Raw genomic sequence first — 27,440 nt, forward strand, 5'->3', positions numbered from 1 at the left:
TTACCACCAAAATATTTTATTTTGATTATGGTCTTAAATCATTCAAACTGTCTAAGCAATCTGAATACTAATGCATAAAAAGCATTCTTCACATATGACAACAGACTTGGAATATGCAAACTGTCAAATGCAAAAAACAAATGACTTCAACTGCCTAAAAGTCTATAATAAAACATGGTACATTTTCTAAAGCATGATGCATCATTCAGTTATTCAGTTTACAGTGAGACAGGCCAACTACTGTTATAATGAGATGAACAGAGATTGATGGCTTATCCCTAAAACATTTGAATTCATGTGTCTCTTCTATTATTGTTAGAGTTCTGTTATATTCTGTTTTTGATTGTTTGTTGTTGTTTTCAAGGAGTAAGTCTATGAAAGTCATAGATGGTGGAGAGAGAGATCTGTGTGTGCAGCACATTGTACAGTAAGATTAGACTGGCAGACCCTATGTAAGCTGATCTGGTTGGTGGGCAGTGGACAAGCTCAGAGAAACTATGTTAGCAATGTGCTCATTGTAAGGGAAGATTATCTGGCTTATAACTCGTAAAGAAGCAAATTAAACAATGCACTGCCAATGCAGCAGGGAAATATTCAGACTTTGTCAGTTTCTCTGCAAGACAACATTTTTTCTACACAAAATTGATATAAATAAATAAATAGAACATATAACTTCCATCAGAATTCAGTACTTTTAAGATTTACATTTTCAGTTCAACATAATAAGAAATAGGATGTTTTGTGGGATGCCACAATCAGGGTTCCCACACTTTTTGACTAATGAATTTCATTTAAAATAACCAACACAAAATAATAATTTGCTCACAAATCAGACATCAGTATGGCTTACAAGCAAATTTACTCTCGATAAAATATATTAGATCAGAGTGTAACAATAAAAAATGCATATTTATTTATTTATATATTATATTTTATATTATATATATTGTATTGATATTTATATATTTATTCATAAATATATATTCTATGACGTTTAAGATTGTAATAATTTACATAATGTTTTAGGCCTTAAGAACAGAATTTTAAAATTCCCTGATATTTCAAGGCTTTCCATAACAGTGGGAACCCTGCAAAATGTATTATAAAATATAAGTGACATATTCACAAGTAACAGTTCCTGAATAAAGGTAAGTCATATGGAACATTTTTAATTTTAGTAAGTAACATTTCATCATGAAAATGAAGAGACTACTTTACAAATCATTACAGCAGTGCCATCTATCCCAAAAATGTGGGCACTAGAAACATTTAAATTAATAACTCTGCTTAATAAACAAAAGTCATGGCTATTATATCTTTTAGTTAATGGCTTTTAAAGAGTTTAGAAAATACCTGACAAGTGACAAAGCTCTAACTGTAGGCCGAAGAGGTAGCATACTAATCTAATTATGGCAGTGTTTGTATCTGAAAGTGTTTGACACCAGTCAGGTAGATAATTGCATTGAGTCACTGAGAACTTTCAATTAAATTGGAGATTTCTTCACTGTGATGGCTAAGGACGCAGAATTGAGCAGGACTTGTGCCTATAGAAATCAAAGGCATACAGAAGAATAGCAATATCACTTCACAGTGGAAAAAAAACAGGAAAAAAAAATAGAACATTCTGATTATTTATCTACATTTGAGCACAACATAACTGAATCCATTAAGTGATATCCTTAATATATTACTGCATATACTGTATAATAAAAATGTACTACATAGTAAATATATAGTTTAAAGTATTAAAGCTTATTTTTTATTTTTTTATTATGTAGGTGTTTTCTGTAATGCTCTTTTCTTGTGGGTTGGCTGTTGTATTCTATCACTGTGTTAAGTCTGAATACACTATTTTAGGTTGTTTTTTTTTTTTTTTGTATCTGTTGATGGCACACATTAATTTCACAGAGTAATCTGATGCTAGACAAAGAGCTTTGCCTGAATGCGGAGCAGTGGTTCAGTATTATTAATTCGCAATTCCCCAGAGCAATATCATGAATCTAAACCTAAAATACTGCATAATTTAAGAGAATATCTACTACAATACGTCTGCTATTCAACCATGAACATACCTATTTGCAAGTGAGTTCCTTCTTCATACAGGCTTTAAAAGATGTGAATCTCTCTTCACCTTTGTATCCCTGAGGTCAGGAAGGTAACATAAAATAAGAAAGATTGTATGTCATGAATAGACATCTTTTCAACAACAATACAACATTTATTTTAGCTTACTACCATCCTGAAGGATCAATAAATGGCCACTAGATGGCAGCAAATTTTCGCCCACAAGAAAACTAATGCTAGTTTTGTTCTAGTAAAAAAACAATGAAAAGGGATTGGGAAATAATAATAATAATAATAACAACAGTACAATGGTAGTTAATAATTTGGGGTTTAAATGTATTTAAAAAAGCATTAGTCTCACATAGCTAGACTTTTGACTTAAATTTGTTCCACTTTGCAGCTTATTCTGGCCAAAAAACAGCCACTTAGACATGAGAAAATATTACCAACATGTAATGCAACCAATAACAGTTGTTTTTCTTTTTTTTTTTTTTTGTGCCATTTAAGGGCAGGTAAATCTTAAATAGATCATAATGCAATTATAAATGTCACGAAAACACACACACACAAAATATGGTATGTCAGTCTCCACAAATAGTTGTACAGTTGTACACTTCAGCCTGTTTTAAAAGTAAAAAGAACTGATTATTTCAAAGACCGAAAACAATATTGTTCTGCCCATGAATATTTAGCTTACTTGCAACTAAGTTCCTCAAACTAAACTATTATGAAGAAACAAGCCTGGAAAATTTTGGCAAACACAATTTTGTTTTCCAGCATAAACAAATCTGGGAAACACTCTACTAAGTATAAATACAAATGCCTTGTGTCCATTTAAAGCCTTGAACTAGATTTCTGGGTGATCTGATGATTTCCTGTAACTCAGCAACCCTTTTTACAGCTGACCAGTGGTTCATAACTGCCTTTAGTGCTTTAAAATGTGGATAAATTGCATTTAAACAACCTCAGAGAAGAACCATCAACCTTCAAACCAAATTTACCCAAGAGCCACGGTAGAGCCGATCCTTCATAATCCCAATGAACTCCTTGTAGCTTAGCTGGTCATCATGGTCCACATCAAAGATCTTGAAAATGGTGTTCACAAGGTGTTGTGAGAGCTTTAGGCCAGTGGCCACATAAACTGCACGAGCAAACTCATCTGTGACAAGAAAGCCAAATGTGATTAGAAACATCTTATATACTGGGTCCTCTGTGTCAGAAAGCAGTTTGGATTATTTTTATCTGTATACCTTGTCCAATTGGGCGATTTGCATAGTTGTACATCTGCATTGCAATGGCAAAATCCTCCAAGTTATTGAGGAACTGAAAGAAGGACCTAAACTCTTCAAAGGTGATGCCCTGTGAGAGAAAACCCAGTTGTTTCGATTTTTACCCGTTTTAAATGGCAATCAAGAAGATTCTTTTAAGAAGCCTTGGGCAATGAAAAGATAATTAGCTCTTGCCAGAGTCTTTATAATATAATAGTACTCATGCAGTGAAAAACACATACAATTGATAACTTTCAAAAAGATGACTCTCTCGAATAATTATCCAGATAATGAATGCAGCTCTCTAAACAAGGCAAAACTGCATCATGCCTCACATTTCAAACAAGAGGAAACCTTAGTGTCTGTGGGACCTTGAAGACTGATAACAGATCCCAAGGCAGAAAATAGCAAAGTCAAACAATCCCAGCCCATATCTCCAGCCCCTGCTCCCTTACTATACAATATGAGCTGTCAACACCTCTGGACTGTTTTGTTTAAGGAGAGGTCGGGTGGCTTGTCGACTCGTCTAAAGAAGATTAACCTGATACTTGCATAAATAAAAACAAAGGGGATGTATCCAAAATATCTCACCACCAGCAGATTACTCAAACAGCAGTCCTTTTGATTTCCACTCATCCATTTCCAGACACTATGTGTTTCTCTGAACACCTTCTTGCAACTAACAATCTCTGTTTTACAAATGAACTAATGAGTAATATGTGACGCTTTGTTGCCTTTACAAGTTAAGCTGTATTGCAATATCTCTTAACTTAAGAAAAAGAACCACTTATATATCAATAGCCATCCACCAACAGCCTCCTCAAGCAACTGAAAAGAATATAACCTCATAATGTGAGGGTCAATGTGCAAAGAGGCAAACAACCTAAAACACAAAGACTCAAATGACTCTCAGATTATAAATATCCTCCTCTCTCCACTTCTCCCAAAATATGTGTTGTGATGGTATTTTCTTTCCTATGCACTGATTTGAACTTATTCAGACTCATTTACAAAAAATACATGAAATAGATCATTCAAAAACACAAAGGAGTAGGAAGGTGGGATCTTGGAGTGGAATATTGGCATGGTATAACATGATTAAGTACTTGATACCAAGCTACCTACTTCATAATCATTTTGAATTTCCTAACAACAGGTTTTAATTGTTATTTTGTTTTTTTAATATGTTTTAATATATAAAAAACTAAGATTTTAACGTTTATATGAATGTGTAAAGAAAAGTGTGTATTTTAGGCGCTGTCAAAGGTCTCCATTTTTGAATCACCTTTTTGCCTTCACTAGTTTATTTTAAGTGGTCCTGTGGTGTTACCAATTCATTTTTACAAGTACAAATATTCCATGTAGTCTCAATTAATATGAAATCATAAAAACATAATTATTATTAAAGAATGAGCAAAGGCAGTTATAACACTCAAACATTAGTTAACAACATTAGTTAATGTGAACTAACAATGAACAATATTTTTGCAGAATGTATTAATCTTGGTTAATGTTCATTTCAACATATAGTAATATCAATCAAAAGTTTGCATATGTTAATATTAGTTAATGCACTATGAACTAAAATGAACTAGCAATGAACAATTGTATTTTTATTAACTAACATTAACAAAGATTAATAAATGCTGTAAACAATATATTGTTCATTGTTAGTTCATGATACCTACTGTAATGCATTAACTAATGTTAATGAAAGGAACCTTATAGTAAAGTTTTACCAATGCCATTTTGAAAAATAGTTTTAGATTGAGTAGCATGTCACACCGCAGGACATGTCAGCTTCCCAGAAGTATTTAATGTCAACAAACCAAATGCAAATGGGTATGAAATCTGAATCTAGATGTGGTACCAGTGGTGCTTTTTTTTTGAAAGGCTCAAACCATATATTTCATTTTCCTGAGTGATGACGGTTTTCAGTGTTTGTGTCTAGAGTAAACGTAGTACCTTCTCATCTGGTATGCTTTGACGCACATTCTCAAGGTAGCCAGTGATGTTCTCCACCGTGGTGTAGCGCAGCAGGATACTAGCAAAGTCCTCCTCACTGATAGTTGTCATTCCCTTGGTATAGCTGAGGAACTCAATCTCAAGAACTTCTGTCTGCAGGTTGTCCATGAATCTGCCGACAAAGCGTGACACAGACACAGTGTTAAGAGAAGATGCCATCACTCGTTCAGTGGGACACCAGACTAAGTGACTGGACCATCCCAACATGCTTTGATAAGAATACACATCCTCCTCACTGATTGCCTCAGGGCATTTAAATTATTTTTTAAGGGCCATGCATTAATAATGACATCACTAGCAGTCTAGATTCAATATCACAGTGATTGAATTTGTGAGTTTGTAGCCTGCTAAGTCTTCTCTATTTTTCTTCTTTATTTTATCTTTCTATTAAAACACTTACTGCACTCTACTTTCTTTTGCTTTTAATTAGCTTTTTTTTTTCTTTGCTTATTTTATTGTAATTTTATTTGGCCATCCATTTTTACCTCTGTGATTTTTATACGAATTAATGCATCAGCAGTGAGGATTCATTTGTGATAAATGTAAGGAATTAGTTAGGCTGATGGAGAAGATTAATGAGTTAGAGACACGCATCCGAGTTAAAATTCTCCAAGTAGGTGGAGCGATCCTCACAGAATAGCACTGGGATGAGTGACTGTTGATGAGATATTGAGAGCACATGGAGAGCGCTCATGTTAAAGAGAGTGAAACTGAAAGTGCTCATGATCACTCAAACAGTCTCAATCGCTCCACATGTCTGATTGTCACGACTTGCATTACATCATGTAGTCTTATACTCAGATTTGTATTCGCAAGTTTATTTGTTGTTAAATTCGTTTTTATACCCGTTAGCAGCCCACTGTGCAAAGAGTCAGAATAACTACCATATGACTCTAGAAAATGGGCAACTTAATATTCATACATGTGTAATTCTTACACATTTTTAAAAACAAAACGGCATATTCATGTGAATTAAGCATTTGTGAATGCTTAGAATTGCCAACAACTCACCCTCCAAAGGCCACTCTGTCATACTTCAAGGGCTGAGCAAACGCTCATTCATTAGAGTAGCAGTGTGTGTGTGTGTGTGTGCGCGATTCCCTACATGCTGCAAAAAAGATCGGCCCTGATTCTAGGCACGATCGGTCGATCAATCGGTGCACCCCTAATATATATCCTGAGTTTACCAGACCCTGCTGTATCCAGCTCCTGTCCAGCCCGATGTCCCACTCCCAATGCTATGTGTCTCTGAGCGATGACTACTAACTGCAGCCTGTGCCAGCCAGACAGCGAGGGGCGCATTGATGAATACTGTCTACATCACTATTACGATGAACTTCAAAGAAGATGAACTGCTTGCAAGTCTAACCATACAACAAGGGATACTTCTCTGTCCATTGCCTGCACCTCGGATTTAGGATGGACTTCACTAGAAATGAACTGCCACAAGCTTCCAGCCAGACTGTGAGGCCCACCTCACTGACTTCTGCTAGCATCATCTTGGTCGTAGGATGGACTACACTCTCTTAAAATGGACAATAAATGAATACCAACTATAGCCTTCATCAGCCCAATAAAAAAGGACACTGCATCTACGTGCCTTTTCACAGTCCATTTGGGATAGATTTCAAAGACACATAAATACTAATCTTACTGTTCAGTCGATATCCTTTTAAACATTGCTCACCAACATCTACTCAGTTTAATCAATTAATACATGATTTGTATTACACATAGATAACTAATATTGGCATTCTATTTATGCTGTAGGAACTGGCTCCCCCAGCTGAGCCTGGTTTCTCCCAAGGCTTATTTTCTTCATTAACTAACTTCTTTTGAAGTTTTGGTTTCCTTGCCACAGTCACCTTTGGCTTGCTCACAAAGGGACAAATAATGTTTAAAGCTCAATGAAGACTTTAAGACATTACAGACATTACACCATCATTTTCTGTAAAGCTGCTTTGAAACAATGTTTGTTGTGAAAAGCGCTATACAAATAAAAATGACTTGATTGAAAAGTGCTCATATGTTATTTGTCTCTAACCTGTAGAAGTCATCAAAATTTAGTTCACTTTTGCCCTTTCTTCCAAAAAAATGCACCAGCAGGGTTGTGTCGGTGACATTTTCTGGTTCGTGCTGTGAAAGCAAATGAAAAAAGCACATTATTCAGCTGTACTAACTGTATGAGGGAGCAAAAAATTTCACAGAATAAAACCATATGAATGTGCAGCCATAGGCATAACAAACAAAATGGAAACAGAGAAAAACAAAAATAAATGTTAATTTAATTGAAAATATATATTAGATCAAATACAATTAATAAAGAAAAGTAAAATTTCTGTTGTACATGAATAAGCTTCCTTTAACTTGGTGCCTGGTGGGCTTCAGATCTTTTGGGGGGAATCAAAATCTAGCTGTAAATATAAATTCAACTAAGTGTTTGAAAGTTCATACATATTAATGTTAATATGTTTGATAGAGCAAAGACCCTTCATGGAGCAGGGTCATCTCATGCCAAGCAGACAACAGATTCCCCATGCAGAAATCAGTGCCTTTCATTTCAGGCTGCAGTTGTTTGTCTATTGGAACATGCTCCCACTGTATCTTATTCAATCTTCCTTTGCATCCACATACTTGTTTTTGCATCTTGTACAAAAACAATAGCCATTTTGTAACTGAAAGTATTCTATTTTGTTCACAATGATGACTTGAAATGTCAACTGAAATTATTTTAGAGACTTATTCTATTATTATATACAACATTTTTATGTACAACAAAGCATCCAGGCTTGGATGTATAAAATGTATAAAATTATCTTTTGCTGTACAGCCTAGTTACAATTCTTAAAATGTTGAAAATGGACACCTCTGTTACACTGTTAAAAAATGTTTTGTGATGTAACCTAAAAAATTTGCTTTATGTGGTAACATCTAAATTAACAAATGTTTTAATCTGACTAAAATTACCCAGCAAATGAGGTTACACCAACAAAAGTATTTTATTGGTTAGATGAAGTAAAAATAAATCCTTGAGGTAAAAATTGCAATTTATCACTTTTTTCAATCTAATATCTAAACTCTACCGACATGAAACATAGTGATATAAATAATGAAAAATGAAATAACACCAAAAACATAAAACAATGAGCTTAACATCATGAGATGGGGGGGACAGGAAATGGCCAATGGTTTTAGAATGGAAAAACACATGAGCTTGAGGATACTTGTACCTCCATCAGATCTGAAAAGACAATTATTCTTGCACCATGCCTTAGAACATCCCAGAAACTTCTGGGTTCAGAAAGTAGCTGTTCTTTTTTAAGTACCTGCGTATTAGAGGTGATATGTTAAAGGCTTAACAAGATTTACCAAAAAATATCAAACAGACTCACAGACAATACACATTAAATGTCTAATCCACATGCAAAATCTATCTGAAGTAATGCAACAAAATGTCAAAGCTTTTTTATTAAACCTGAATGAGCAGGGCTTGTTTCCTTCATCTTAATCTAGGGAACCAAAAATATCTGGTGGGTGTATAACTCACACGATTTCGTATGAATGAACTTTGAAACGAATTAATTTGCCACCTCGTCAATGATTATCCCACATTTTGGTGACTTTACTGCAGAGATTTATGACCTTGTGCTTCAGTCAGTCAACAAGCACTCATTCATTACTGTATTCAAATAACTAAATGTTTGATGTGCTAAATGCTATCCTTCCCTAGATAAACAGTGGTTAATATTGTGATCAGTGTTGGGATTATTTTTCAAGTTAAATGTTTATTTTCGGTGCCTCTAATGTCACCAAATGGAATTGGAAAAGTAATGACTGTTTTCAAAGAGGTTTCCCGTACACTCCCCCCGTCTTCTAATGGTCGGCCAAAACAATAAGCCTGCCTCGAACTCATGCCATTGGTTGAGCCAATGTTGCTGTGTCGGCTGGTCAGGATACTCAAACAAACAGAGCAATGTTGTGATAGCACCACAAAGTCACAGTGTTTACACTTTTGGGGGGAATTAACCAACAAATGATTTATATAAAGTTTTCTGTGCATATCAAATTGGGATTACTATGTTACCATTAAATCAACATCAGCTCGTGGAGGTAACCCTAAACATGTCTGACTGCAGAGCTGTAACAGCTCGTAATATTTTTTGTTTGGTGACGATACTGACTCATTCTTGAGTTATATACTTTGAGTGACACAAAATTCTTTATGGTCAAGACTTCGCAAGATGTACAGTAACCCAAACCCAAATACCACTTTTCAAGCAACTGTAAAAATTAAACATGGGGTTCCAGACATGGGTGAATTGTCATTCTTTAGCTGTGGGTCTTTTAACATGATTCTATGAGTTCATTCATTGGCATAAAGCTCCTGACAGTAGACAAGCAACATAAAACATCTGTGTATGTCTCCGAATGATTTTTCGGCTCTCCTAGACAATAGAGCTGTGATATTAGACTGCGTTTGACTGAGCCCCATTAGAGCTGCATTGTCCTTCTCTGGAGGTGAGCCATGCATGAGGGTCACCCGTTACACCATATCCAAACATCTTCTGTAAAATAATATACAGTAGCTGCCTGTTTTTCTGAAAGAAGGCTACAAATGTAGATGCAACCCAAAGTTTGAGTCTTCTGGTTTATTGAGAACTAATTAGGATAAAGCTGCAGGTTAAAGTATTAGTGGTTAAGAAGGGCATGCGCAGTGTTTTAAGACCAAGACCATACAAGATCAATCATAAACCAAATATGTTAACTTTCATGCTAAGAACAAATTAAATTAAATTTATGCTTGTAAGGATTCTACAGATACATACATTGCTGATGGCAGAGCCTTGATATCCGTACAGTTCCACACTCTCACACACAGAAGATTTTGGTGATGTGCAAAATAAAGGAAAAATTAAAATCATCATTCAGCATCTGTGATTTTTCACAAAGGATTACAAGACAATAAATTCTCAATGTAATCTGTAATAATGAGCATTTTCAATGAGGAGAGATAAGACTCAAGTTTTTCCATTGTATTTTTGAACTCTACAGAATATTCATCCTTCCACAAAGTAATGTAGATTTGTTATAAAAACAGATTTCACATCAAATGAATCATGCATCCATCAAACACATTTTTGGTTTTTTTTTAATATTTGAATAGTTTTGAATATTTAAATGTCATTTGAATATTTTTGAATATTTAAATGCCATTTGAATATTTGAAAGCATCCAACAAAACAATCTTGGTGTAATCCAGGACTCTCCATGCGTGACTGTTTTCACGGAGGTCATTAACATTACGTTTAGTTATTTAGTAGGCCCTTTTATTCAAAGCCTTTATTCAAAGTCGACCAAAACAAAAACAAAAATGAATTACTTTAAAAAAAGAATCCACAAAAGCAATAAGTCACAAGTGGTGGTGATTACAATGATTTTACATTGATTGTGCTGCGTGTTAGACGTGTTCTCAAAGTCTTATTTCTTTTATAAAATGATGACAACAACAATATGATAAAAGGCACTAAAGTTCAATAAGCAGACCAGTTTTATAGTCTACATAGCATGCAATAAGCTTCCCTGTGGAAGGCTTCCATATGTCATATGGAACATGATTAAACGTGTTTATAAGGAAATTTCAAAATGTTAATTTATTTTACTAAGTTTATTTAAGTACCATGCACATCAGATTTGTAGTAAAAGTTACTGTATTAACTGAAATTGTTAAGTTAAATTTTATCACTCACTTTAAAGGTGATGTAAACAAATTTCACGTTCTGAAACTTTCAGGTGACTGAGCCCTTGAATTAGTCACGCCCCCTCATTCCAAAACCCCACCCTCCAAAGATAATTTTGAGACCAACCGAGCAAAAGAGCAGCATTGTTTGTTCCGGTGTCTGTCAAATTCAGCAGTGGCACAATAGCGCCCTCAACTGACAAACATTATGAATCACAGCCTCAATGATTTGCTTCAAATACAACACTATGACAACCAGCGAAATGATTGACAGGTGAAAAGTCAATGTCTGCGATTGGCTGACACATTTTTGTTTGCTGTTTATAAAGTCTAGAGCTGTCACAGAGACCGGTGAGATATCTCAGGACACTTATTTCATTAATATCTTTAAGGGAGTAGGAAATTTGTTTGCATAATTTTCCATGAAAAAAATCGCTTACAGCACCTTTAATGAATATCATGTCATGAAGTTAAGGAGATTTTCTTAATTGTGTACCATTAAAATGAACTTAAAAAACTGTGCAAACACTTGCAAAATAAAAATGAAGGAAATCTAACTAATCATTTTTTTTCAGTGTACACTGAGTTTTTATGAGAGCAAACAACTGCACAATTTGAGCCTGAACTCATTTTTACTCCAACTAACACTTTAAGTTGTTCTGGATTGCTTGTTTTGGTAGATTTTACATTGCATCTTATGGAGAAATCAGTCCAGCGGCAATCAGAATCATCATGGCGGAGGCCAGTGGTTGGTCAGGAAAAATTTGAATAATCGGAATACACAATTGTTCCGCTAAGGGATATAGTTAATTAGCCGAAACCATAGGCTGTTTGCGTTTACCAAGTAACATAGCAATCTGCTGCATTAATATAGAATGTGCGGTCACTGGTGTTTGTTTATAGTCATTTTACATCTGCTTCAAACGTGACTCATGCAATCAGAATTTAAAATCAGAACTATCTCCACTGGCGGCCAAAGGTTTGGAATAATGTAAAGATTTTGCTGTTTCAGAAGGAAATTGGTACTTTAATTCACTAAAGTTGCATTCAACTGATCACAAAGTATAGTCAAGGCATTACTGATGTAAAAAACAGCACCATTTTTGATCAAATCTAGACAGGCCCCATTTCCAGCAGCCATCACTCCAACACCTTATCCTTGAGTAATCACGCTAAATTGCTAATTTGGTACTAGAAAATCACTTGCCATTATATCAAACACTGCTGAAAGCTATTAGGTTCGTTAAATGAAGCTTAACATTGTCTTTGTGTTTGTTTTTGATTTGCCACAGTATGCAGTAGACTGGAATGTCTATATTAGGTCAAAAATATCAAAAAAGAAACAGCTTTCTCTAGAAACTTGTCAGTCAATCATTGTTTTGAGGAATGAAGGCTATACAATGCTTGAAATAGCCAAAAAACAGAAGATTTCATACAAAGGTGTACACTACAGTCTTCAAAGACAAAGGACAACTGGCTCTAACAAGGACAGAAAGAGATGTGGAAGGCCCAGATACAACTAAACAAGATGATAAGTACATCAGAGTCTCTAGTTTGAGAAATAGATGCCTCAAATGTCCTCAGCTGATATATATATATATATATATATATATATATGTATATAATAAAAATAATAACAATTACACACATTTAAAACTACACATCTTTCTTCACTGCCCCTCCCTGAGAGCCTTCCAAAAATGCCAAATAGCTGCCCCATTATATATTAAATAAATCCAAGTTTCCCAGCCTTCTATATGACATTTCTTAGAATGGTGCCACCCTGCCAATCTCTGTACACCACTCCTGAAATGAGGGCGCTCCAGCCGACTTCCATCCCCTAAGGATGACCTGTCTGCTGATCATAACACTGGTTAGGACCCAATTCTTTATATATGTATATATGTATGAGTCTGGGGAAAAATTACATTTGAGTGTCCAATACGCCACACAAAAAACTCTGAACCCTCAACCAAAAATCTTAGATCTTAACACACCACAAAAAAAGATGGGTTGTGTCCCCATCTTCTGATTGGCATCGCCAGTAGGTGGGTGTGTCTTGAAGACCTATACAATCTAGAGGGGGTCCAATAGAATCGATGTAAAATCTTAAATTGCATAAGGCGCACCCTTGCATCTCTAGATGTAGACTTGACGTTTTTTAGAATCCTAGCCCACACTCCCTCCTCCAATACCAAGTTTAAATCTTTTTCCCATAATCTCTTGAGAGAAGTTAAAGCTCCATCCCCCAGACTCTGAATTTGCAGGGAGTAATACACTGATGCCTCATGGCCTTTTCCAAAAGCAGTAATCACCACTCACAGAGTATCCGCCACTCTAGGGGGGTGTAAGCTACTCCCAAAAATAGTACAGAGCAGGTAGCGCAGCTGTAAATACCTGAAGAATTGAGACCTGGGAATCCCAAAATGTTGAACCATATTTTCAAAGGATTTCAACACTACACTCTCATATAGGTCACCGAGCATATTAACCTCCCTCACGTCCACTCTGTCCAGCAGAAAGGGGACTTATTAATACATAATTTTGGGTTCAGCCATATGCTCAAAGCAACATTTAAATAAATATCTGAATTAAACACTCTAGACACTTCTGTCCATACCGCGTGCAAATGCGAGATAACAGGGTGTAACTTCTCCGGTTAGTTTAATAGAAAGGCTTTGCAATGGCGAAATAGGGGCAAGAACTTCCTGTTCAATATAAAACCAGGGAGGGGCTCTCTCAGGTGGAAGCGACCAATGAGCCAAACGTCTGAGACCGAATGCATAATAATAAAACAAAATCTTGGGTAGGCCTAGCCCACCTTTGTCAATCGGCCTATGTAACTTACTGAAGTGTAATCTGGGACGTTTACCATTCCAAATGAAGGACTTTGCTATGCTATCAAATTGCTTGAAATAAGTGAGGGGGGCATCTATAGGGAGAGACTGTAGCAGGTTGCTGAATTTTGGAATACAATTCATTTTAATAACATTAACCTTCCCAATCATAGATAAATGTAATGAAGCCCACCTGCCCACATCGCTCGAAAACCTTTTTATTAAAGGGTCAAAATTAACTAAGTAATCACACAAATTTGCTGGGAATAAAATACCCAAATACTTAATGCCCTGTTTGGGCCACTGGAAGGCGCCAGGCTGAAAAGCTGTTACAGGGCAGTACGCTGTCAGAGCCAAAGCTTCAGATTTAGACCAATTAACAATTAATAATTCTGTGGAGGCAAGGCATAGATCTAGTAGGGTCTGAGATGAATAATAAAATATAATCTGCGTAATGCAAAAGCTTATGCACCACACCTCCTGCCATCACCCCTGGAAAATCATGCTCCTTTCTTATCATGGCTGCTAATGGTTCCAGGGCAAGACAGAACAATAATGTGGAAAGAGGGCAACCCTGCCGGGTGTCCCTATCCAGAGTAAAATAATCTGAAATTAATCCATTTGCTTGTACCGCCGCTACCGGGTGTCTATAAAGTAACTTAATCCATCCAATAAAAGTATTCCCGAACCCGTACTTTCCAAAACCCGAACTTTCCAAAGCCGGTTCTGTAACATAAGATCTAAAAAATTCAGCGGCAAAGCTGTCTGGCCCCGGAGACTTGCCGGGAGTCAAGGCCTTAACCACCTCGCCAAGCTCCTCCAAGTTTATCTCAGAATCAAGAGAATTTTTTTGCTCAGTCGTCAGTTTAGGGAGTTCTAATGGTTCCACAAAGTTTCTAATAACCTCATCAGTAGATGAAGACTTGGAACTATAGAGATCAAGATAGAATTCTTTAAAAGCATTATTAATATCTATGGTCGAGGTAAATATTTCACCAGCAGCAGATTTCACTGAGGGAATGGTAAAAAAAAGACTCTCTCTGTTTTATATATCTAGCCAGAAATTTCCTTGCCTTGTCCCCCGACTCAAAGTATGACTGTCTTGCCCTGAATAGCCAAAACTCCACCTTCCACGACAAAATAGTATTATATCTGTATTTCAGTCGGGTCAGTTCCCTGAGGCCATTAGACGACTTTTGGCGCTTCAGCTCTGCCTCGGCACTTTTAATATTCCCTTCCAATTCCACGAGTTCTTGTGCTTTGGATTTTTTGGTAAATGAGGCATACTGTATGATCCGGCCCCTAAGAACCACTTTAAATGCCTCCCAAGCCACGCCCACAGAGGATAGTGAGGACCAGTTGGTCTCCATATAGACATTGATTTCAGCCTTTAGCATTTGTTGGAATTCGGGATTTTGCAAAAGGGATACATTAAAGCGCCAACTATATGATTTCTTTTTCTCCATATGTGGCAACACCTCTAAACACACCAGCGCGTGATCTGAGACGAAAATGTTTCCAATTGAGCAATCAACAACAGATGAAATGTGGAACTTAGATATTTAAAAAAATATCTATTCTAGAGTAAATCTTATGGACTGATGAAAAAAATGTATAGTCCCTACCAGATGGGGTCAAAAGTCTCCAAATATCTGTAAGACCAAGATGTGAAGCGTCAATGTTGCTCTAGGGGGCTTGCACACTTTTGCTTCACTATGATCAAGGACTGAGTTCATCAAAAGATTAAAGTGTCCTCTCAATATTGTATCATGAGGAGTGCCAGCGGCTTGCAACATCCCTTCAAGATCTATAAAAAAGCCCTGATCATCAACAATAGGTGCACAAATATTAGCCAAAATAAGACTTTGTCCCTAAATTTCATGTAAAACTATAAAGACTCTTCCTAATTTATCTTTACTCTGTTTGAGACATTTGAATTGTAGATGTTTACTTATCAGTGTAATGACTCCCCTGTTCTTACTCGAGCTAGCACAATAAAAAAAAATGCCCACCCCATATCTTTCAAATTTTTCAGCTTCCTGTGGAGAAAGGTGCGTTTCTTGAAGAAACACTATATCATATTTCTTACGGTTTAGAAAAATAACCTTCCTTCTTTTTATGGGGTGCCCCAACCCATTCACATTACATGTGGAGAGAGACAATCCACTCATATTAACATATGACATTTTGACATATAAGAAAATATAAATCGTGTGTCAAAAACAAGATTATAAAGACCACATTCCAACATTAGTGCAACCATTAGAACCCGAACATCCCCCAGAGCCAAACAACCAGAAAAAAGAAAAACGTGCACATTAACCCTGCGCACGACAGCGCCAACTGGCGTCCGTCCCTCCAAACTCAAACAGTCCGTACACGCCTACGAGAACCCCGCGACAACTTTGCCATCGGATTACTCAAGTCCGTTGTTTCTATACAAATTTTGTGAGACAGAATTACACTGCAAAAGATTATCTATAAAACAAACTCCAGCCAATAGGCGGAATAAACACAAAGAGTGTGTAGATTCATCCATGAAACTGTCCTGAAGGTGTGTTACAAAATATACTCCAGCCGCTAGGCGAAACCAGCACAAATAAAAACCATGCAGATTCGTCAACCAGTCAAACGAATGTTCAGTGAGCCAGTCCACTCGGCTACAACATGAGTACAAACAAATGACTTAATCACTGAAACCAAAAAAACAATGTCTTTGCAAGAAATACTCCACAAAACCAACTCCAGCCAAAAGGAGGAATAAGTACAAAGGGCTTGTAGATTCATCCATAAAACTATGAAGGTGTGTTCTACAAAATAAACTCCAGCCACTAGGCAGAACCAGCACAAAAAAAAGTCAGTTTTCAGTGAGCCGGTCCACTCGGCTGCAACGTGAGTACCACAAGATGACTTACTCCATTGACTTTATGAAGGACATTGCTTGCTGTGAACATGTGAATGTTTTACGGTCATCCTTAGCATCTATTCTCAGTTTGGGAACTGGGAACCCAACACTGACTCCCCCGAGTGTTATGGATCTTAACCCCATTGAGCTTTTGTGGGATCAGCTAGACTGTAAGGTGCGTGAGAAGTGCCCGCCAAGACAGCCACATCTATGACAAGTACTACAGGAAGTGTGGGGTGAAATGTCACCTGAGTATCTGGACAGACTGAGAGCTACAATGCAAAGGATCTGAAAAGCCGTCATTGCTGCATGTGGAGGATTTTCTGATGAGAACTCTTCGAAGTAGTTTAAGAACTTCTGAACATTTTTTTCAAACTGTAATTGTAATTTTTCACATTATTACTGTCCTGACTATACATTGTGATCAGTTGAATGCCACTTTGGTGAATAAAAGTACCAATTTCTTTCTATAAGACCAAAATCTGTACATTATTCCAAACATTTGGCTGCCAGTGTATTTCACAATAGGATTCTACATGCTAGGATTCAGAGGGTTGTAAAATGCTTTTGGTGAAAAGATTTGAAGAATAGTTCTATATTTCTCTTACCAGTAAAGATAAACTGTCGGTATCTCCTCCCCGCTCTTTTCTCTTTTCATTTTTCTTACGAAATATCTCCTCAAGCTAAATGAAAAATAGCAGAACTTTTCTTCACGCAGATTGAAGTGTATACTGTATGTTATTAATAAACCAAAACAACAACATAAAAAACCTACCACCATGAACTCCCTCTTATCCACCATTTCATTGCCATCCGCATCAAACATGTTGAAAGCTATTTTAAAACCTGCATGTGGCTCTAGAAGGGAAAACAAATACATATACGCAACATCAATAAATCCTTTTGTATCTACTGTATACTGTTTGCCACTGTGATTATTATTTTTGCTAAAGAAGCGTGGAGAAACAAACCAAAACACATACTCACTTGTCAAAATGCAAAGCAGAAACAGATACTCTGTGTAAGCGATGATGCCTGAAAAACAGCACATAAACATTTGCTTTTAAGAGTTCAAACAAAGCTTGTGTTTCAACATCCCGGAACCTGTTTCCAAAATAATTTCATTATGAAATGTTGTTTAAAACTAGAGAACCTTTCTTCTTTTACGTTGATAAGCTTTAAGAGGATCCCATTTTTTACTTTTGTTTGGTGTTCTATTTGCACAAACAGAGATGTTGAAACGTAAAGTAACCAGGTTGGACACAAACCCAAACAAAATTAGAGAAGGCCACTGGCTCCTAAGTTACCCTCTGTTTATTTTCCTAGGTGTAAAACATTCTCAAGTGATCTGTAACTGATTGCCGATGCCTGATGTGGGTTTATTTTCCTTTTTGAGGTCTGCAAGTCCTTTGTTGTGTGAGATGAGAAGAAAGGAAGAGCGACTGTCAGGTCTCTGTCTAGAGGAGACTAAAGGAGAATTGTTCCTGCCACTGAAAGCATTCCCAAGCTTTTGTTTGAAGGAGATGATAGTGACTTGGGCACAGATATTTCAGGAGGGCTGCTTTGAGTGCTATGGGAAAAGGACTTTGGAATGTTTAAGGGAGGATAAAGAAAGGTGTGTGTAAAACAAAATATCTACCACAGATATATTTTCACATTTCAGGCCACCCTGATGCATCTGCTATTTGATTCACCATCTTGATATATATTTACACTATCAGTCAAAAGTTTGGACACACTTGACTGAATCTATGTTTCTTATGATCTTAAAAACCTTTTGAGCTAAAGGCTTGTGCTTATATGCTTGAAATTAGTAAATGTGGCTACATAATAAAATAATTTTTATTTTTTTTCCTTTTTCTCCCTATTTGGAATGCCCAATTCCCAATGTGCTTTTTAAGTCCTCGTGGTTGTGTAGTGATTTGCCTCAGTCTGGGTGGCAGAGGACAAATCCCAGTTGCCTCCATGTCTGAGACCATCAACCCATGCATCTTATCACATGGCTTGTTTAGCACGTTGCCACGGAGACATAGCACGTGTGGAGGCTTCACACCATCCACTGCGGTAACCACGCGCAACTCACCACGCACTCCACTGAGAACGAACCACGTTATAGCGACCATGAGGAGGTTACCCCATGTGACTCTACCTTCCCTAGCAACTGGGCCAATTTGGTTGCTTAGGAGACCTGGCTGGGGTCACTCAGCACACCCTGGATTTGAACTCATGACTCCAGGGGTGGTAATCAGCATCAATACTCGCTGAGCTACCCAGGCCCCATATTATTGCTCTATTGTATACTTCTGGCTGGAGTCATTCAGCACGCCCTGGGATTCGAAATAGCAAACTCCAGGGGTGGTAGCCAGCGTATTTTACCACTGAGCTACCCAAGCCCCCATAATAATTTCTTTACTAAACTAATATTTAAAAAAATGGAAATGTGTGTAAGTTGTCGTAGAAGTTGAAGGAAAAGTAGTGAAGGAAAAGCAGCTACCTTTGCATGCATGGGAACTCCTAACTTTTACTAATACTATTTATAAAGCATCTTATGAAGTTGATTGAGAGAATGTGCAGAGCTGGAATCTAGGCAAAGCCTTTTGAATTGTGGCTACCAATGCATTTTGCTATATCTACTTATATCTATATTTTAACATATCCTACCTCTTCTTCAATACATTACATCACCTGTACATAACTGTATATCTGTACATAAAATATTCAAACAAAATTATTGCTCTGTTATTTTTTTATTTATTTATTTTTTATCCCCTTTTCTCCCAATTTGGAATGCCCAATTCCCACTACTTAGTAGGTCCTCATGGTGGCGCGGTTACTCGCCTCAATCCGGGTGGTGGAGGACAAGTCTCAGTTGCCTCCGCTTCTGAGACCGTCAATCCGTGCATCTTATCACGTGGCTTGCTGTGCATGACACCGTGGAGACTCCGCATGTGAAGGCTCATGCTACTCTCCACGATCCACGCACAACTTACCACGTGCCCCATTGAGAGCGAGAACCACGAATCGCGACCACGAGGAGGTTACCCCATGTGACTCTACCCTCCCTAGCAACCGGGCCAATTTGGTTGCTTAGGAGACCTGGCTGGAGTCACTCAGCACACCCTGGATTTGAACTCATGACTCCAGGGGTGGTAATCAGCGTCAATACTCACTGAGCTACCCGGGCCCCACATTATTGCTCTATTGTATACTTCTCTTTTTATTTATCTGTTATATCTTATTTTTTATTTTTATGTCACTATATGTTATATGTTTAAATGTATATGTTTGTATGTTTGTATGTATGTATATATGCTTGCATTCTCTTTGCACTGGAAGCTTCTGTCACCAAATTCCTTGTGTGTGTAAGCATACTTGGCAATAAAGCTCATTCTGATTCTGATTCTGATTTAGTCTTTCAAGATCCTAGACAGGTTTCATTAGAGCCACACACCTTCAGTCTTGCAGAAAGAAACCCAGCCCATGAGCTCAAACAGTTGTCAGAACACAAAGAATTCCACAGAAACAATTAATATAGAGTGTCAGTGATGGAGATGTAATCCAACGCCATTCTTAGAATTCATACTGTCCAGAGTGATTCGGGGCTGCTACTAGGACAAGTTTCAACATTGCAAAGTTCAAACAGCTCTTTTCATTTTCTGAAGCAAGGCTTTGTTCACAGATCAAGCCTATCTTCTTTTTTTTTTTTTTACCTAAGTGCAGCTTTAACATTTAACAGGCGGATTAAAAGCCCAAATCCAGATACTGGGACTCAAGGAAAGCAACAGTGAGCAGAGATATCATGCACTATGTGGAATGTTTTATTGTTTAAAGTGTAAGAAAGAACCCTACAAGGAAAGTAATATTAGTATCTTGGAAACCCCCCATGCCTTAAGAGCTGATGTTTTTTTTTATTTTTTATTATTGTTTCAAACGATCTATGTTAAATTTGAGCTTTAAATCTTCTTCTTTATTGTTTTGTTTTTTTATTTTGAACCATAATGACTGGGACTATGTGCCCTATTCATGAAACATGAGCAGAACGAATTTCGGTGTAAATCGTAAATTATTCAGTTCTTAAGTAAATTGTTCCATCGAATTGAATGCAACAATTCACATAATAATGTTTTCATGTACGATTTACACATAAATCTGTTCTGCTTGTTTCATGAATAAGGCCCAGTAAGTCTAAATGACCCAAATAAAAGTACCCTGTTATCATCTGTGCTGTATATAGTTTTTAGAATTCTTGCAATAGCATACATTTCTTTTTAATTTGTGCATTGTTGTTAATATGTCAAGTATGATATGCAAACAAAGGATTTTCTAAAAGCACGTCTACAAAGTAAGACCTCAGGGCATTATAGAGCTGGGTAATTTATGGATTAGTGTGTGACTGTGTGTGCACGGCGCACCCCTCTTCTCTGTTATTTTCTATTCAAAACAACATACCACACGTTATACACTGGGCGCTATTTTGTCACCTTCCAATCTGCGATTATCCCAGAGCAATGTCACAGTAATGCCAGACTGATTGAGAGATAAGAGACAATTTACAGCCAGTGCACTCTCGTGAGGTTGAGTTTCAGAATCCTGATTGGTTCATAACACTGTCTATGTGGGTGGCATAAGCATCTGTACAAACTGTGTTTCCTATTTGCAGTTACTTCATAATATCTGTTCATTAAGGATGCTGCACCTTTATGTACATGATCCAAAATTTGTCTACTATTGTATACTAAATCTATATACTGCACCATGAAAGCAGATCCTCTCAGAATCAAGTTGCCTGAAGGGATTTCCACAACGATGAGTAAATAGTGATCAAATGACAAAGCAAAAGATGCTGCCTTGTGCAAAACATTTTAATATAGCAAGATGTTATGAGGTCTCACCTCTTTCCCGCAGGTTTCTGAACAGACGGGAAGATCCTTTCCAAACTGGTGGTGTATCAGACAGAATCTTGTCTAAATCCTTGTAAAAGAGTGTGTACATTCAGGATCAGTCAAAATTTCAACACAGACCAACACAAAATTCATTACACAGCCATCAAAAGTACATCCATTTACCTGTTTTGAGAGGGATCTCCAAAACCTCTTTTCTAAAAAATGAAAACAGATATTAGAGCAAGTTGTCAATACTTTTGGTAGATAAAACATGTGCAAAAACGTTATTATGACTTAAATACTGACAACATACAAAAATGTTGCCCTCTTTTTGTAGAATAAGTAGAATCGGAGTAATAAGAGAATAGAAAGGTTGAATAGTGTTGCAAAGATACTGTTACGATGAAGCAGAACACTGAAATGTTTTGACTGGGTTAACCTAATATATATTAGGGCTGCAATTTGATAATCGATTAATCTAACGATTATTAGAACGATTATTCGACTATTTGGTGATTATTGGAACGATTAATCATTAGCTCTTAAGCAATTATTCAGCTTGTGCCCGACTTAAAAGGTTGTATTAAACATTCATACTAACAATAAAGAGGACAAAATCATCTTTTAAAAATACCTCTAAATGACATTCACCGAATTAAAGGGAAAAAATACTTTTTATTAAGTTTAATTCAGTAAAGAAATTCACTGCAAAAAATCTTATTGTTATCAAGTGTTTTTGTCTTGTTTTCCATTTAAAATAGTCTAAAAATCCTTAAAACAAGATACATTTATAAGTGTATCTTGTATATAAGTGTATTTTTTCACTTGGAATGCATATTTTTTAAAGGATTTTTAGATATTTTAAAATATTTCTATTTTTAATATTATATTCAGCATTCTCAGATAACAATTTTTTCTTCTGCAGTATAGCTGCGAAAGAAAATGTATGTTGTTTTAAAGATATTTATATCGGAAAACAAGCCAAAACAAAAACAAATCAAAAAATTATTTTGTTTCAGTGTGTAATGGGGCAAAGACTGCCCTCTCTCACCTTTCTGTTCACTTCAGTCCATCTTTAACTCACAAAAAAAAAAAAAAAAACTCTCTTTTGCCAATTTTCTTCAAAATAAGAAATGCACAGTGACATATATTATGATTCAATAAATCGCGAGCCATCACGTTATAATCTAGCTGCATTAAGCATGCACGCTCGAGGGACGAGCATCCCCGCGACAGAGTGTGCCTCAGCCGGGTGCAGTTTCAATCTCTCCCCCTTAGATCGGGACATTCACGCAACTCATAGAAGAGGCACTGACCGGACAGAGAAATTACAGTTTCAGAGTTTGTAGTTATTTACATGATCTGCTTCCGTATTATTTTAACTTTCATAAAGCTATAACGCATTAAATATAACTGCATTTAAGATGTAACGCCGGGGTGTACCCTTTAAAGAGCTCTGGCTTCACTTATTCCACAACGAGAGTGCTTCTGTATTTATTTATTTTGTATTTAGAGTGCATCTGGACTGTGAGCTGTGTAATTCTTCCTCTCCTCAGTCAGGCGCGAGCTGCAGTGCTGCTCTCGTGCGTCATGATTAAAGTTTAATGTGATTTCGTGTAACGTTAAATGAGCTCAAACAACTATTCTACAACAATAATAATTGTCGACAATTTTTATTGCAGATGCTGTCGATAATGTCAACTAATCATTTCAGCCCTAATATATATATACTGTATGATTGTATATATATATATATATATATATATATATATATATATATATATATATATATATATATAGTAAATATACAGTATATACGTATATACAGTATATGTACAGTATATGGTGGCAAGTGAAAGAAAATCTAACACCCTTTACAGATTTAAAGTCTTTGGTGTACAATCTGAACAATAAGTTAAAATATGAACTATAAGCTTCTGTTTATATACTGTAATGCACTCAAAGTGGGCTTTACATCCACAGCATAAAACCATAAATGCCACAATTCTGTTCTGTCACGCATATGCCATTAAAGATGTTGATGCAATGTGTGCCCTCCATATTAGAGTTCACATTTTACTCCTGTCTGCACATTCCAGAAAGTCCAAGTTTCAGATAGCAGCAAACATGACTGGTTGAAACTCAACTCCTATACAAGTACTCTACCATCTGGACTGTTTTTAGTTTAGGCGAGATCTTCTGTACCTGACACACATGTTTAGAAGTTGTCTGTCTAGCTGGTTTCAGATTTTGGTAACAGAAACGGGCCATAAGTGTGATGCTGGCAGAGATTTGACTATCTCCATGTAGGTGCAACAACTACATACATTGTTTTTGTGTCTACATGGCCATTTGCTTTTAAGAAAATGGGGTATAATACATCACAGCAGCAAAGTTACTACCAAACTCTGTAATTAAGTCAAATTGAGTTAGGCATTGTTTATCAAAATCAGTGTTACTTGGCATTGGTCAGACACTTGCAATCTGAGAGCTTCATATTTAGACTTTGAGTCCATATGTTCTGCTTCAGAAGATTTACTGTTTGTGAAACTCACTCTTTGGTTCAATCATGGTGATGGACTCAATGAAGTCGAGGGGAGTCATGTAAAGCTGTCCTTCATACTCCAATGAGCTGAAGAGCCTGAACCTGTGCTCACGGGCTGACATTGACACCACATCTTCAGCCGATGCATTGGTCTATAATCAAACAAATACACATCTCACTTAAAGGACATTGTAGAAATATAAGATACAAAGAAGACTTATTAAATAAAGTGCCAGATAGTCATCTCAAGAATGGGGGATCATAATATAAAGTATTATGCAGCGCAACAGTCAGTTCTGGAAGTAAAAATGTAATTTATTTTATGACTTTCACACTTCTGCAGAACACAAACAAAGATTTTTAGAAGAATATCTCTTTAGGTGCTTTCAATGCAATTGAATGGTGGCCAGAAGTTTGAAGGTCCAAAAAGCAAATAAAGGCAGAATAAAAGTAATCCAGATGACTCCCGTGGTCTAATCCATGTCTTCTGAAGCGTATGATGTGGGTGAGAAACAGACCAATATTTAAGTCCTTTTTTACTATAAATCTCCACTTTCACTTTCACATTCTTGTTCTTTTATTTTTGGCATTCACATTCTTTGTGCATATCGCCACCTACTGGACAGGAAGGAGAATTTATGGTAAAAAAGTACTTAATTATTGATCTGTTTCTCACCCACACCTATCATATCGCTTCTGAAGACATGGATTAAACCATTGGAGTTGCATAGATTACTTTTATGCTGCGTTTATGTCCTTTTAGAACTTCAAAGTTCTGGTCAGAACTCAATTGCATTGAATGGACCAACAGAGCTGAGATATTCTAAAATCTTTGTTTGTGTTCAGCAGAAGAAAGAAAGGCATACACTTCTTGGATGGCATGAGGGTGAATAAATGCGAATTTTCATTTTTGAGTGGACTATCCCTTTAACGATAACTTATAAACCTTTAAAGACAGATCTACTGTGAGCTCCGTGGTTGTTAATCAATGGTATAAACCATCAGTCTATGTTACTTCAACTTAATTGTTTAAAAATCATGTTTAATAGCGGAATGTCTGGTAAAGAACACTTTTCATAATCCAGCAGAGAAAGATCCACAAATCAGAGAATTGTAGCTAACGAAGCATGCCAAATAAGCTCTGAAGCAACCGCCCACTCTCATGACACACTGTGAATGATGCAACTGAGTCGGTCTACCTCTCAAACTAATTGTATATTTGCAAATATAAGAATATTTTGCAATAAAATAAAATATATTGTTTTTATACTTATAACCAACAACAACTTTATATCAATAGTTTAATATTTTCCCATCGCTTTTAATCTGATTACATCATTTGCAATTTTTCATGGTATTGTAGTTCATGTCCTTATTAAAGACGGTAAGTACACACTCTTGCACATTTGCCTTTTTGTCCAATTTTCAAATAACTTTATGTTTTAAATCAAAGTCTGTACTGTTGTGATTCACCTCGGAGCTGGCTGGTTTGGTTCATGGCTTATAACTCTTTTATGAAGGATTTAAGAAAATCCCTATGGAAAAAATTATTGGGAAAATTGCATTCGGAACCAAGACAGCTGAAAAGGTGGGTGGGCACTGTTGAGCTCTATTGATGACCAGGTCTGAAATTTCTACACAATTAAGATTGGCTGATTTGTTTTGTGCAAGGGGTAATGGTTTGGTCTAGTTAGCCCCTGCTGGTAGATACCATAATTACATCATTCTGGGGGCAAAATGCATCTTACATGTGCCTGCCGAGCAACTGTCATTGATATGATGGTGAATGCAAATGGACAGCTTTCTACAGATATTTATGGACCCGCTTAGTTTTGAATGTATTTTGTTTTTCTTTATTTGATTCCTTTTTCTTCTTATTTTAATGGAAAACATCAATCAGTGGATGGTGTTTCAAATTTTTCTAGTTTCTAATACTGCTACCATTCCTGTACACAAGTTTGCCCACAAACATGACATATCAAGGGCTAAACCTCATGAGGACTGTGATTTCTCGACAGCCAGGCCCACTGGGCACTGTGCAAACACCCTGGGAATGTGTGCCCTACTACTTATTAACCTCATCAAACATCAACCCGGCTGCCAAGCTGCAGTGTCCTGTTACCTTAACCCTGGATTCCTGTGTCTCAATCCACAAGTCAAGGTTGCATCCAACCCGAGCAGATAAGAGTACTAAAACAAAAGAGAACCCAGTACAGGGAGAGTCCTAAAGACTTATTCAATCCTGTTTGGTTTAATGGTCCAACAATCTGATGAAGGCTTTTCGACAACAGTGACATAGATTACTGTTCAGCGAACCTGCCTGACAGACTCATGCCAAGATCATGATTGCAGAACAGGTTTGTTTGTCTGGCTGTATTCGAAAGTTCAGGAGAAAGACTGATGACTGAATTTGCATGCTTAGTAAAATAACCCATGGGAGCTTAGGTCAACATACTGAATTCATCCATGAAATTGTAAAATACACATAATAACATATTGAAACAAATTAAAATATATTTGTTTCATTATTTATTTCATATATATAGGCTAGTTATACAACCATAGTACATCACCTGACTGAAGAACTAAGACAAACTGAATTCAGCACCTCTCTGGTGGAGAGCGCCCATAATGGTGTCACTCCACCGAATTTACATGTTAAAGAATAACAAAAACGCTATAGCAAGAATCAGTGTTAAATCGTATGGATTCATCGCAAACATTATAAAAATGTAATGTAATTTAGACGCATACCTTCTCTTTTGCAGCTACTGCTGGAATCGGAGAAATCAATGCTCGCAGCCGACTCGCTGTGTATCCCGGATCTGAGGTCGAATTGTGATGGTAGTAAACAGCGAATCCACCGAAAGCGATACACAGCCCTGTTCCTACACGTTTCAGAACAGCTCTTCCATTGAATGATTGCCTGCTGCTAAAGTAAATGCTTGAACCGTTGGTGGAGCTGGTTAACTTGTTTCGAAGAGCCAGAAACCGACGCACGGCGGCCATCATGACTGTCACACAGCGGTCAGATTGCGCTCACTCATCGCGAGATGAAATATATAAGCTCGCTCGTGCTTGCATGCTTCTGCATAAACACATTAGCAGCTCTATTTGCGGTTATATGCTGTATGTACGTTCCTCGGAAGTCCTAACCTAGGAAGTCTAGTTTAGCC

General features: G+C 36.8%; 1 protein-coding gene across 3 annotated transcripts; it reads right to left on the reverse strand.

The window, feature by feature from the left end:
• On the reverse strand, nt 1-27,413 carry LOC127413074 (calcium uptake protein 3, mitochondrial-like). 3 transcript variants are annotated; one of them, XM_051649918.1, is made up of 15 exons: nt 27,019-27,413; nt 24,275-24,416; nt 21,903-21,934; nt 21,729-21,807; nt 17,824-17,871; nt 17,612-17,694; nt 17,445-17,519; nt 10,184-10,225; nt 8,588-8,683; nt 7,402-7,493; nt 5,298-5,469; nt 3,315-3,423; nt 3,066-3,223; nt 2,073-2,141; nt 1-1,544 (listed from the first exon to the last, which is right to left on the reverse strand). In XM_051649918.1, the coding sequence occupies exons 1-14, from the start codon at nt 27,274-27,276 to the stop codon at nt 2,073-2,075; spliced, it is 1,455 nt and encodes a 484-aa protein (XP_051505878.1). In that variant the 5' UTR covers nt 27,277-27,413; the 3' UTR covers nt 1-1,544. The 3 variants fall into 3 exon arrangements, with proteins under 3 accessions (XP_051505878.1, XP_051505879.1, XP_051505880.1); XM_051649919.1 differs by lacking the exon at nt 8,588-8,683 and having other exon boundaries at nt 27,019-27,408; XM_051649920.1 differs by lacking the exons at nt 8,588-8,683; nt 10,184-10,225 and having other exon boundaries at nt 27,019-27,410.
• Between the last annotated feature and the right edge of the window lie 27 nt (nt 27,414-27,440).

This window comes from Myxocyprinus asiaticus, chromosome 22 (genome assembly GCF_019703515.2).
Source record: "Myxocyprinus asiaticus isolate MX2 ecotype Aquarium Trade chromosome 22, UBuf_Myxa_2, whole genome shotgun sequence".
Taxonomy (NCBI): Eukaryota; Metazoa; Chordata; class Actinopteri; order Cypriniformes; family Catostomidae; genus Myxocyprinus; species Myxocyprinus asiaticus.

Excerpts from the sequence above, each read along its gene's own strand:
- LOC127413074 (XM_051649918.1), bottom strand. The coding sequence starts at position 27,276 with ATGATGGCCGCCGTGCGTCGGTTTCTGGCTCTTCGAAACAAGTTAACC. Across the intron at positions 17,695-17,823 it reads TCTGCTTTGCATTTTGACAA|AGCCACATGCAGGTTTTAAA; the intron begins GTGAGTATGTGT and ends TTTCCCTTCTAG. Across the intron at positions 5,470-7,401 it reads AATTTTGATGACTTCTACAG|ATTCATGGACAACCTGCAGA; the intron begins GTTAGAGACAAA and ends CTTTGTCGGCAG.